At 44.7% G+C, this 13,393-nt stretch overlaps 1 protein-coding gene across 2 annotated transcripts in view; it reads right to left on the bottom strand.

The window, feature by feature from the left end:
• Positions 1-5,075: 5,075 nt before the first annotated feature.
• UQCC1 (ubiquinol-cytochrome c reductase complex assembly factor 1) overlaps positions 5,076-13,393 on the bottom strand; it is a 51,993-nt gene continuing 43,675 nt past the window's right edge. For both annotated transcript variants that reach the window (XM_010722259.4, XM_085241489.1), the window contains exons 8-10: positions 12,156-12,233; positions 9,812-9,925; positions 5,076-6,242 (exon numbers count right to left, since the gene is read on the bottom strand). In XM_010722259.4, the coding sequence (XP_010720561.2) occupies positions 6,108-6,242; positions 9,812-9,925; positions 12,156-12,233 (327 nt within the window). In that variant the 3' untranslated portion in view covers positions 5,076-6,107. The remainder of the gene's footprint in view (positions 6,243-9,811; positions 9,926-12,155; positions 12,234-13,393) is intronic.

Genomic DNA, 13,393 nt, shown 5'->3' with positions numbered 1-13,393 from the left:
AGAGGAGCGTCTTTTATTTTTGTTTAAGCCATCAGATGTGTGTTTTCTGCTAGACAAATCTCTGCTCACAGTTCTGTGCAGGGCTCTCCACCATCTCCAGCTGGTTTGTAGGGAGCTGCTCTGCCTCCAAGTGCTTCTCATGCACACCAGCACACAAAAGCACCTGTGGTGTAAACCTCTCCATCCACAGCTGTCAGCCTGGGCCACTTTGGGACAGGGGAAGAGCAGAGATCTTTTGGGCCACCTCACCCTGCAGACGTGAGGAGCAGATTGGAGGAAACGTGCCATGAAGGTGTTTATCTCTCTGCACTGAGCAGAAGGAAAGCTCAGGCCGTCAGACTCAGGGACAGAGGTTTACCATGCAGACATCTAAAATTAGATGAGAGATATCCCGTCCCTGTCTGGGAAAGAGATAAATGTCTATAACTGGCACGCCTCGGTCTGATCAGCTGCAGGATGTGGGAAGCACGCAGTTAATATTTATCAGCTAAAAGTAAGGATCTTATCTGAAAGCATTGTCTACGTTCCTCCTGCAGTCAAGAGACAGAGATGACTAGAGGTGTTCTCAGTGCTCAGCAAACACAAGCACCTGGCTGGGACTGCATGGAGGCTGTGCAGCCAGGAACACAGGAAGCCCTATGGGCTTTTTGCCCCTCTGTCTTAGCTTTGCAACCATTATCCTCCACCACAATACAGCATGACATTCAAACACACATCTACAGGTGTTCCTGGAAACCCATAAAGCCCCTAAACATTCCATTGTGGATGATTGTGCCACGTGTACGCAGCAAAGGCAACTGGATGAGAAAACCCTGAATTTTAGTTACTGCACAGAGATCTGTGTCGATACAGAGCTCACAAACAGCACGGTGCAGTGCCAAACCTCCCAGTTCTTTGCCTGAAGTTTCTGATCACAGCATTTCGGAATCGCTCTCCTAACTCAGTGGCAGTAGATGAATTCCTTGTTTGCCATTCCGACAACCTCTGTGCCACGTGGGGAATCCTCTGTGTGGCCACGGGGTCACCCCGCTGTCCTTGTAGGGTCCCTTTGTGGGTGCAGATCGGCAGCTGCCAACCAGGGCCACAGAGTTCCTCTGCCCCACGGCACTGCTCTGTGCTGGGCATGTGATAGAGCATTTCCAGACATCTCTTCCTTCCAGAGGAAACAGAAATGGAATTGGGTTTAGATACCGGCAGGAAGGGGATATGAAGGGAAGGATGTGGACAATGAGCAAACCCCCCCAGGATGCCCCGCTCCGGCAGGATGTGGGGCAGCTCCTTTTGTCAGTGACGTAACTGTTAATGAGAGCTTTGCATTTGCAAGACTCCTTGCTTCCTAAATAAGCACGATGGAGGCTCACACCTCCTGGAAGAGCTGCAGCAGCATGCTGTCACTAGCAGGACCCATCCTCAGCAGCACCTCACAGAGCCCTCCTACAAGAGAGAAATCTGCCCCAGAACACGGCTGCACGTATTTCTCTTGTTTACACCGCTCTGCCCCAGGCATAAGCAGCTCTGTTGTCACCTCCCCTGAACTCCTGGGGTGCAGCCACTGAAATGCAGCAGGAAAGAAAAGCTCGCCAGAGCAGTGTGGGAAGGGTCAGGAGATGATTAACGCACAGCTGGCCCCTCACAGCGCAGGAGGCCCACCAGCGGCAGTGAGTGATACTCCTTGCAGGCAGGAATGAGCTGGACACTTCCCAAGCACAGCACAATTGCCCATGCAGCAGAGCCTCCCACTCCATGCTGAGACTCAGGGTCCTTCCCATGCCCTCGCCAAGCTTCTCAGCTTCCTGTGTAAGCTCCTGCCCTCTGCTCAACCCTTCAGACCATCAGGAAAACACAGGGCTGAGGCAGGCTGTGCAGGCACGGTATGCCCAAAAGATGGAGGTATTGCTCGTGCAGGCATGCTGCAGTGGTGGTGCCGCTGGAGGAGCTGATAACCGCCCTGGGATCACCAGGGCCCTATGAGTTTTGGCTCTGTGCTGCTCAGCAGGTGAGGAACAGGCAAAAAGGAGTTCTGACTGGAGCTCATTATATGAGAGATTATAAGAGAAATGGGACAAAGTATGGCAAAAAAAAAAAAAAAAAAAGGCAGGTGGGGAGGGCAGGTGTGCCACATCTGTGGCACAACTCTTAGCAAAAGAGTTAGAAGCATGCTTGGTAATTTCTAGGTATGATACACATTTACCATCTCCAACAGCAATATTTTCATCTTCCTGGAAGAAAGCACACACAGCTCAGCTATGGAGCTGAAGAGAAGGGAGATGAATTGCTCTGCACACCTGTTGAGCAGACCTGTAAACTTCTCCACATGCTCTCAGCAGTACTTCAGGACATCAAGGATGCATGGAATCTTTCTTATACTCTGAGGATTCAACTCATGCCAGAGAATGCTGCAAGCAGACTGCACCAGGTCTATGCTTCTGAATGAGGACCTTCTTTGTGGGGTTGTAGAGGTAGGAGAGCACAGAAAGGTATGGGTCACAGGGTAAACTAGCACAGGTCTGGTGCTCACTGCTTCTCAAAGGGCATCACGTAGTGGCACACACCACAGGAACCACACTTATAGAATCATCCATTATCTTCTCCAACTGATGCTTCGCCCCCTACAGCTGTTCTTCATCCACTCTATGCTCACCTCATTTAAAGCTCCAGTGGAAAAATCTGCTCTTATTCCATCTCCAGTTTCTGCTCACCTCATCAGCCATGCCCAAGGCAGTATAAACAAGATGGGGCAGTGGTTCAGCCCCATTGCTATGTCAGGAGCCACAGTTCTGACCTGAGGGAGTGGCGTGGCAGGAACATGACTAAAATTTGCACTTTGTGGAAGCTGAGGACGGGTTGCAGAAATCTGGGAAGTGGTAACCACATTTTAACAGGGCAGGAAACACGCACATCACTGAGGATGCTTGCAATTTTAGTGCTGTAGCTGTCTTGAGAAAGATGAGAAAACTGTTAGATACAAACAGCAACAAGAGGTGTGAACACAGGAACAGAGGAGGTGAAACAAACTGCAGAAAAGCATGTAACTGCCCCAAATAAAATCAGGGATCCAAGGGTATCAGATGGCTGCCCCCAGCCCCAGCACATCTCAGAATATAACTGCAGCAAGAGACATCCCAGGTTTGGCTCTGCAGGCAGAGCACACCTGCACTGCACTGCACTGCTGCACAAGAGCAAAGGACAGCAAGGGTCAGCCTTTGCTTGCTGACACAAGGAAGCCACACTGGCACGAGTGCTTGCACAGGCTCATCTCTCTTGACAGTAGGGGGAACAACTCCTTTAGAATAAACAGCGATCTCCAAACTCTGTAGGTGACACAGGAGAGCAGGCTGGATGACTAAATGCTCAACACGGCTCCTTCCAGAAGAAATGTACATCCATTTATTCGCTTAAAATACAGTCAGTGCTCCCAGGCTGATGCAGCAGAAAGAACTGTCCATAAACAAAACACTTCTAAACAATTCCCTCTGCAAAACCTTCACAATGGGAAAACAGCCTTTGGAACATTCAGTGAAAATAACTGTTTTGCTGCACTTCTGTACATAGCAATCTTTCAACTGCTAATCATTGCTGCTGCAGTGCTTGCAAGGTGCAGATTTTGCTACTGGCAATCTATATTCTCTCTCAAGGACCCTAAATTCTGGTTGTAAAGGTGCCATAAGATGTAGGCAGTGGCATGTTTCTAGCCTATTGGCGTGCATCTCTGAAGAGCTGGAGTCATACTTTACATCCAAATGCTGTCTCCAGGTAACTGATGGTTGGGAAGCAGTCTTCTCTGGTCCTGTGCAGCCTCCATTGTATGTTTCCCCTTTAACAGGGATCACTCTTAATTCACAGACAGCATCTACCTTGTTCTCTTAGCGTGTCCCACACGTTTCTGTCCAAAACACACCGTGACCACCGGCTCGGCTCCGTAACAGTGGGGCAGTTGAAGGCATCTTCTGCAGCAAGGTCACAGGTCTTCCATCCTCATACTAATAACTACAAAAGCAGATGCCATCAACCACAAACCAGCACCACGAACTCTGAATCCTCTTGCCCATAAAACGAGGAGAAGCTTCAATTTTGGCCATTTGTCCCACACCCACACAGACCACCAAAGGCATGTGCTGTCCCCGGGCTAATGGTCCCACGAGTGCTGCTGCCTTGCTGGCCCTGCAGCATCAGCATCACAGCCACTACGCAGCTCCGAGCTGCATCCAGCACTGGGTGCTCTGCCTTAGGAGGTGATGTACGCCCAGTCCTGTGTTCCCATGGCATGGATAACACGAGTCCAGGTTTAAATTACATAGCAGGAAAGGGGTTAAAGTTTAAATGACTGTTTTGTATGTGAATTAATGTATGTAGCTTTGAGCCAAAATATCTACCATTAATTTTTCCACCTATTTCAGGAGCAGTAAGATACACAAAGTAAAGTTTATTTTGGTACTTGGTATACTTCACTCCCATTAAAAATAAATTAATCAGCAAATTCCTACACAGCTCAGCCTTCTTTTATGTAAATACAACCCAGCTGTAATGAATTACAAGGTGTTATTATCTCACACACACTGTATAATACTTCACACATAAGAGGTTTCTCTGCTTAGCTCAGCTTTCAACAAAAGCATCTTAAATAAACTGCAAGCAAGTTGTTTGGTCTGTAATGTTTTCACAGAGAAGGGATACACCTCACACATTGAGGGTTTCTTTACATGACTCATTTTATAACAAGTTAAACTGAGGAAGTTCGCCCTGGAAAAAAAAAAAATAACAAAATGCCTTTTTTACACAGAGAAGGCTCCTTAAGAGAGGCAAAGGGAAAAAAAAAAAAAAGCAAGCCAGTGTTTGGGAGCCTGAATGCTACACCCAACTGCTGTTCAGATGATGTCAAGTACTCACCAAAACAGCTTCAGAAAGAAGAACAGTCACATCCAGGCAGTCACAATTTCAACGGAAACAACACCTCATCAACTAAAGAATTGTCATCCTTGACTTTTGCATAATAGTATTATCAGGAATACGCCTTAATATCAGAGGGCTGATTCTTATCAAAGTCTTGCAGAGCACAGAAAATGCACACGCATGGATTGTACCCAGAATGGCATTTATTACCAACTGCAATTTTGACAGGAGTAAAATGAAAACTGTTTTGGCCTGGAAATAGCCCTGTGAACCATCCACCTACGCAGTACACCTCAGCCTCTGCTGGTTTAATTAGTGGAGCTCTGGCTCCCATAATTACCGTATCAGTGTAAGTTGCTTGCACAGCCATATCAACTTTTAGCTGGGGTTGACAGGTGCTGTTGAAAAGCCCCGGACCACTGCTTTGGGGGTGGGAGGCAGCACAGTCCTATGCCATTAAGAGCCATGGACAGAAACAGAGATGTCATTTTCAGGAAGAAATTCTCAGACCACAGCTCTAAAAAGAGTATGGAACTATCAGCAAGGCTGAGCTCCTCTGAAATACCAAGCACTCTGAGACAACCTTGGGTGGCAGCCCAAACACGTTTCAGACTCTTTCCTCATTAAGATGGCTACAGTCACAGAGGACTACTGAGGACTGTGCGTTATTCTTTGCATCCTCCTATTCTTGTGCAACAGAGCAGAGAGCTCCTAAGAAGGATTTTCATGGAAAATCCTTCAGAACCTGATAAATAATTCTTAACTCTATTAAAGAAAAATGGGCCGTTCTTTCTTGATACCAGGCTTTTAGAATTCGTTAATATCTACAATGCAAAGCACAGGTTTGTATTCACAACCATTCATCCAGCAGAGGAATACCGTTGTTTCTGTAGGTAGCAGCTCTTCAGATGAGGCAAGGGACAGAAATGGCTTCTGGAGACAACTAAGTCACGGTTAAAATAGCTGTTTTCCCAAAGATGGAAGGCAGGTCTTGCAATTTGTGTGCCAGGACCACTCTGTGCCATAAAAAGAACAGAGGCTCTCGCACCAGGTGAAAATGCAGAAGACTATGGCTGTCCAATTTGCTATCAATTCACCACAGGTAAGACATCTATTTAAATACATTCCTTTTCAACAGCAAACTTTCCTTCCTGATCCCACAGCTTCAGCCCAATTCAGTTTCAGGCCTGTTTCCCAAGCTGGTTTGACGAATGCTCTCAGAGTCCTTCGTCGTTGTAAACAGGAGAAAGGGGCTTGAGGATGCTGCGAGCGTTGCTCTCCACGAGAGGCCTCCAGCTCACCTCGCCTGTCAGCAGCAGGTCCTCCCCGCTCAGTGCATCCAGGTGCTGCACCTGCAGGAGATGGGGTGTTTGTTAGAACAAAGTATCCTGCACTCCATTCAAGGTCCTCAACAGCCATGCAAACATGTTCCTTTCTGGCGTGCTTTGTCATTTTGGAGAAGTAGAGCAAAAAAGATTCATGATTACTTAAGCATCTCGGAAAGGCAAGGAGATAAGTATCTGCAGATCAACTGGAGGTAACCACACAAGGCTGTCCACTTCTACCTTAGCTAATGCTTCCTCTGAAAGTCTGGCAACAGGACAAAGAAGAGCCACGCAAAGCATTCCGAGTTCCTGGCAGCTAGTTCCAATGACACACTGCTGGTATCATCATCTGCATGGAGTGCTCTAATAAGAGTGGTTTCATGTCAGCCAGGGCTTTCTCCTATAGAAAAGGACCTGACCAGCAGGGAACAGCTGAGATTTATAAAAACATATGGGCTGGAGGAGCTGAACAGAGAGTGAACACTGCAAGAAATAACTGACATCAAAAGAAACGTTAAGGTGTAATGTAAGCAAAACACTCAGTGAACACTTCAGTACTGGTGTCATGAGAGGCACTGTTAACACACTGTAAATGCAAGCTTGCTGCCACAGGACATTTCAGGGACTTGAGAGGGGGAAATGGGTATGGGAGAAGAAAAAGGGCCCATCAAGAGACATTAAAACTCAGAAGTACCACCTCTAGCTCAGGACGTCTGAACACAGATTTCTGGGAGAGTCAACCAGGGAATTGGTACCCATGCCAGCCCTGTTGCTGTATTCTTCTCTGTGCATTCACTAATAGTCACTGTTAAAGACAGGATCAGCAAGAACTTGTGCAAAAGATACCATACACAAAGGATTTACAGTGTTTACTAGAAACACAATATAATTTGACAAGCAGTTTCTCAACAGAGGAAAGAATACAGCAACAGTCACAGGATCAGACTGAAAAGCCACCTACGCACAGCATTGTATTACTGAGAGTGAATAGACTTCCCAGCAGCAGTTCAACGCAATGCACAAACACCACCTTACTTCCTTATTTCCCAGCCCTCCTAAAATTTGTTAGTTCAGAGATTTTGAGCCTGAAGTGGTTGTTCTGTACTTAATACCCCTAGACAGGTTTCTCTCTTCCATAAACCTTGCCAGTGACACTGGAACTGACACAGCATCCCAAGCAACGTGTGGCAATCCACATTCAGACTTTCCTTGCTGTATTGGGTTTAAGTAGCAAGGGTTTGGTAGCGAGGAGGGATGCAAGAGAGAGAGAGAGGTCTGTGAGCAGAGCCCCATGTCAGACCTGAGCCAGCCCCCTCCAAAATGGAGCTGCCATTGGCCAGAGGAATGACGTTGGGTGCATGTCTGAGAGAACAGACGGAAGAACAAACTGCTGTGCAACAGTGCAACAGCAGCTGGGAGAGATGAGTGAGAAATCAGAAGTGAGTGCTGCAGACAACCAGATGCTGGAGCAGTCTGCTTCTGAAGGATGGGGCCCGTGGTACAGAGTCATGCTGCAGCAGTGCTTGGAGAGCTGCAGCTCGTGGGAAGTCCATGCAGGATCTGTTCAGGAAGGATGATATTCATGGAAGGGGCCCCATGTGGAGCAGGGGAAGGCAGCAACCAACATGGAACAGCAGCAAGGAAGCACTAGGGACTGATCACAGCCCCTTTTCTCCATTCCCTAGCACCACTGGGGCATGGATCAGAGGTGTCTTCAGTTTGCTTTTAGTTCCCATTGATCCAGTCTGTTAGTAGTTAGCAGCACAAACTACGCTAATTTCCCTGTGCTGAGTCTATTTTGCCTGTGATTGTAATTGGTGAGTTCTTATCTCAAGCTGCAAGCTTTTTTCCCATCATGTTTTCTTCCCTTGATCTTTTGAGGAAGGGGAGTGAGAGAACAGTGTGGTGAAGCTTAGCTTCTTACTAGTGTGCAGCTAACACACTCACCTTCCATACACCTTACCTTCAAGGTTTCATAGAGCTGTCTCATTCTTTCCCAGCTGTTTTAGAGGTAAGGAACCTAGTCACTGCTGATACAGAATTTGTTTCCTCCCAATTGCACTGCTCTACTCTGAGCCTTGTTCAGTTCAGTTTTTATCTTTCTTGCTGTTTTGGGCCATTACAGATTACTCAAAATCACAATGGTATCACGAACTCAAAAAGTGGCACCGTGACACTATAGTTTATTCTCTATTCCTCCCTTACTAGTTCTGAGCATTTGTTTTACTTTTCTTTAACACTAGTGAGCACTGAGTTGTCATTTACATATTACAATCATAATCTCAAGAACTCATTCTTTGTGGTCTTCTGATAGTCTAAAGCTCATCTCTTTAAACATAAAGCTGAATTTGTTTTTCTCTTTAAGTTTACTACTTTGCAACTGTCTACACTCAACTGCATCAACCATTTCTTCATGCAGTTACGAATTCTTACTGCAACGAACCTTCTCTCTTCTATTAAAAACTGAGGATTTATTGACCTCTATTGTCTATATTTCAATCAGTTGCTTGTCTATGGGTACGTTCACTCTTCCCCTGTGACTGCTCAATTTTTTTCTTTCTTTTAAAAGAAATCATTGCGAGGTGTTTTATTGGATGTTTCCTAAAAATCCATAAAGATGACATAAATCAGATACTTGTTATCTACACTGATGCTTTCAAGCCACAGATGGGTGAGACATGACCTGCCTCCATAGAAACTGTGCTGACTTTTCTCCAATGTGCCACGTTTATCTGTGTAATCACTATTTCCTATTAGGCTGCTGACAGGTTCTTTCCCATCTTCTGCTTCAGTTTATAAAGTTGCTACGCACTTTCCAGATGGCAGTGCATAGCCAGCACACACTGCCTGCTGGCATTCCAAAAGCGTCCTCGGTCTCTGACAAATTCCCCTCATTTTCCATTTCACTTTCTGAGTTATGCTGAAATACATCTCCAACTCTATCTGGTCCTAAATTCAGCGTTGGAGAGACTACTGAGAATGCTGCTGTGGAGTTTCTGGTCACCAATTTCCTGTCCCACAGCTACACCCTTCCTCCAGCCCTCTCTCACCCATCTTCTGTCTCCAGTACCCGCATGGACCACATTTTCCAGGTCCTACTCAATGTTTCCTGGAAATCTGGCTCAGAAACCTCCTAATGGTTCACAGGACAAACATTATTTAATATATTTTCCTCCACATAGTAACTGAATGAACCTGGAAAACAAATACTTTACATCTTTCCCCAAACAATCAGAAGACTTTCAATCACTGTACATCGTGTACTTCATTATCAAGAGGATTTAGTCTCCACAGCACCAGGTGTAACTGTACAAGAAGTTACCATCCACTGCTGGAACGTTTTGTTGAGTCCCTTCATAAAGTGGGTCCAGGAAAAGAATAAGCAGGGATGCTCTCAATCTTCTGTGAATTTCTCTCAAATTGCAACGAACCTGTTAGCTTTTATGTTTTTACTTTTATCTTCTTATAAGCATTCAACAGGTTAAAAAAAAAGTGATAAAGACAACGGAGCTATGTAGTATCCGAGCAATAAAAATAAGCATTCAATACCCCAACCAAGAGTATGGAGAGAAGCTGTGCTGGGAGCTGCAGTGTACCTGTTTGCGCACGTACTCCACGAGTAACTCCAGGTGCCGAGGGTCCTCACAGTTCCTGTTAAAAAGGTTTCTCCACAGAGCTGCTGCCAGAACGTGATCATCGGACAGGATTCCCTACAGGAAGTATAGAGAGGGGTTAAAAAGTGCACACGAAGAGGGTCTGAACAAAAGGCAACTGAAGCAGTGTAGTGAGAATGTTGTCTCTCTGTACTTGGCACTGGTGAGACCACAGCTCAGGTACTGTGCTCACTGCTGGGCTCTTCATTACAAGAAGGACACTGGGGCCCTGGAGCACGTCCAAAGGGAGGCAGTGCAGCTGTGAAGGGTCTGGAACACAGGTCTTATGAGGAGCAGCTGAGGGAACTGGGATGGTTCAGTCTGGAGAAGAGAAGGCTCAGGGCAGACCTTATCACTCCCTATAACTCCCTGAAAGGAGGCTGTAACCAGGTAGGAGTCAGCCTTTTATCCTAGCTGACTTGTGATAGGATGAGAGAAGTTGCATCAGAGGAGGGTCAGGCTGGACATTAAGAAAAATTTCTTTTCAGAAAGAGTGCTAATGCACTGGTACAGGCTGCCCAGGAAACTGGTAGAGTCCCTGTCCCCAGTGGTGTTCAAGAAACATAGGATGTGGCACTGAGAGACATGGTTTAGTGGGCATGGTGGTGGTGTGTTGGCAGTTGAACTTGATGGAGCTTTTTTCCAATCTTAATGATGCTATGATTCTGCTCTACTTGGCACCTGACAAAATTAGATGCCTCAAACCCACAGACGGTGTAGACTGTACAAAAAGACACCTACATCACTCTTTTCCAGAATGGAAAAACAACCCTGGGCTTAAATTAACTGATTTACAGAGCAGTTTATAACAAATATTCTAGCAAATTAATCTGGAAAAAGTCTAGGTTAGGGTATTCCTAATGTAGAAGCTGATAAATGCATTTCTAGAAGCTATGAAATGACACAATCACAGAACTGTAGGAGCTGCAAAGAACCTCTGGAGATCTCCCACTTCCACTTTGCTGCTAAAGCAGGTTCCCCAGAGTAGGCTGCACAGTAAAGCATCCAGGTGTGTCTGAACATCTCCAGAGAGGGAGACTCCACCACCTCTTTGGGCAGCCTGTTCCAAGGCTCCATCACTCCGACAGTTAAATATTTTCTTCCCTACATTCAGATGGAACTTCCCATATTCCATCTTGTGCCTGTTGCCCCTTGTTCCATTGCTGGGCGCCACAGAGAAAGGCCTGGCCCCATCTACTTGACTTCTGCCCAGCAGATATTTACAATATCCTCAAAAACTGCACCACCTCACAAAGCTGCATGAAGGCCGTGATGCTTGGAGAAAAAAACGGGAAGGATATATAACATGATGCTGCAGGAAAGTAATCACGGCTATGCAATTTTGCTTTTCTTGTCCATTTTCTGTTTAAATGAGGAAAAAATGAATTATTCATCAAGAACTATCTACATTTTTCCAGTTAAACCTAATATTATTTTTGGCTTACACAAGAACCACATCCACAGGCACTTTTGTCTAAATTCTCTCTTATTTTTATTGTCTTTTTAGATTATATGGTGTTAGCACCACAGTCTTGTAACTTCTGTCTTCAGCTGACATTTGCCAAAGGCAAGAGAGGACTTTAAAATATTCAGTTAAAAATAAAAGAGGTCAGCATTTGTCTTAAATTTAACTAGACATCTTGTTTCCAAAGAGATTGTAAGTGAAAAAAAAAAAAAAAAAAAGACAGGGAGACACATCCTGGCTATGCTTAAAACTAGATTAAAACTTGCAATTTAAGTTTACCAGATAATAATAATGCAAATCAAAGTTTTAAAAAATAAAATCATCACGTGAACGAGAAGAGTATCTGAAGATCAATACACTACAGCAAATATATAAACTACTGGAAGAGCTGATACAAATGTATTTTCCCTTTGGAAGCCCCATAGATGCTTGTGCACAGTGGTACTTCTGGCTCCAATTATTCACCAGATAATTCCTTAAAAACTCTCTCACTTAGTCATTCCCTATAAATACTCTTTTTGCTCTTAAAGTATAATTGAGTACAATGGGATTCAGAGGGAGAAAATGTCACTGACAGTAGCGATGGTGAAGAACAAGAAAGAACATTCTTACTTCCACGTCCCATGGTTTAAACTGGTATATTAAGTGCTTTCTTTTCCCCTTAAAAGCACTGTAATTCAAGGCCTAAGGTGATCACTAAGAATTCTCCTTCCACAATTTAACATTTCTCTGAGGATACACACAACAAACATGCTACTCATCTGCAGCACTCTCTGCTCAGTCAGTTTTTTCTTGCACATTCTCTGAAAACATCTTTCTTACCTCATCATATCCAAACAGAGCTGCATAGAAATTTTCTACCATACTTCTCAAATCTTGCTTTAGAACAACAGAATTAATCTGAAAAATAAAACAGAAACACATTTGTATGGCTCTCAGGAGGTGATGAAAAAACACCATCTGTAGAAAAAGAAGACAAAGTGCCTTGGTCCAAATAGGTTAGGATTTGGTTGTAATAGTGATGTTCATGTTGTCAAAGGTTTTAGGACAACTACTCTTAGTCCGTGCACAAAAGAAAGACAATCAATGTTAGAATGTTCAAATAGCACAAAAAACTTCAGTCACCAGAGCGGATGTACAGGCACATCAGTAGAGGAAAAAGAAAGCAACTGGGTGAAGAGTGAAGGCAATGTAGTTCACTTTCAGTAGTAGCACTGACTAACACAATGAAGACTTTAACATAAAGTAGCACTTTAACTAGTGGGCAGGTTTTCCAGGCCTTGGGTTCATTCATACAGAGTTTTTAGAAACTCTGCAGTCTTTCAATAATTTTTTTTCCTAAAGCAAGGACTCCAAAGCTGGACATTCCATAACCAGGAGAAGTGATGTAATGCTAGAGATAGAGGCAGCATCCCTACCACTCCTTAATTACTTCTCAATGTGGATGTGCACATTCAGGAGTCACATTTCTGCTCTTACAGCATCCCACCAGAAGCTCAGACTTACTACTGCTCACGAACACTACCTTTCTTACAGCTTGCAATGATACAGCTACTTCCCCCCACGCTCTGTGGCTCAGTTTAAGTTCCATGCTAACTTTTACATAATTTAACAATTGCTTAAATAGATGCTGGTCTGGTCTTCGCCACTCACTGGCTTGAACAACTGACCCATATGTAAGCTGAAGACAGAATGAAAAGTGATCAGCTGCTAGGTCCAGAGCGATGGCTGGAATAACTCACATGCACCTCCCTGGTGCAAACTGCCTACTCCTTCTGCCTGTATCTTTTACCTCTACCAACAGAACAATTTAATATACAGCACTTCTCCCGAGAGATGAACTATGCTTCCATTGGTAAATCATCTTTTTATTTATTTTACACACCTCACATCTTGGAGACAGCTGAACAAAACTCTGACAACAGGGATACGGGGTGGAAAATCACTTCTCCAATGGAGTGAGCACTACTGTCTCTGACATACAGCTTATGACAAGGCTAAAGAAAAGCTGTGAAATAAGCGTATCTAATATCTTAAAACTAATGAAAGTGTGAACCACA

The sequence above is a fragment of the Meleagris gallopavo genome, chromosome 22 (genome assembly GCF_905368555.1).
Source record: "Meleagris gallopavo chromosome 22, MGAL_WU_HG_1.1, whole genome shotgun sequence".
Lineage (NCBI taxonomy): Eukaryota > Metazoa > Chordata > Aves > Galliformes > Phasianidae > Meleagris > Meleagris gallopavo.
The sequence above is the reverse complement of the archived record's forward strand: the minus strand, read 5'-3'. Positions and strand labels throughout refer to the sequence as shown.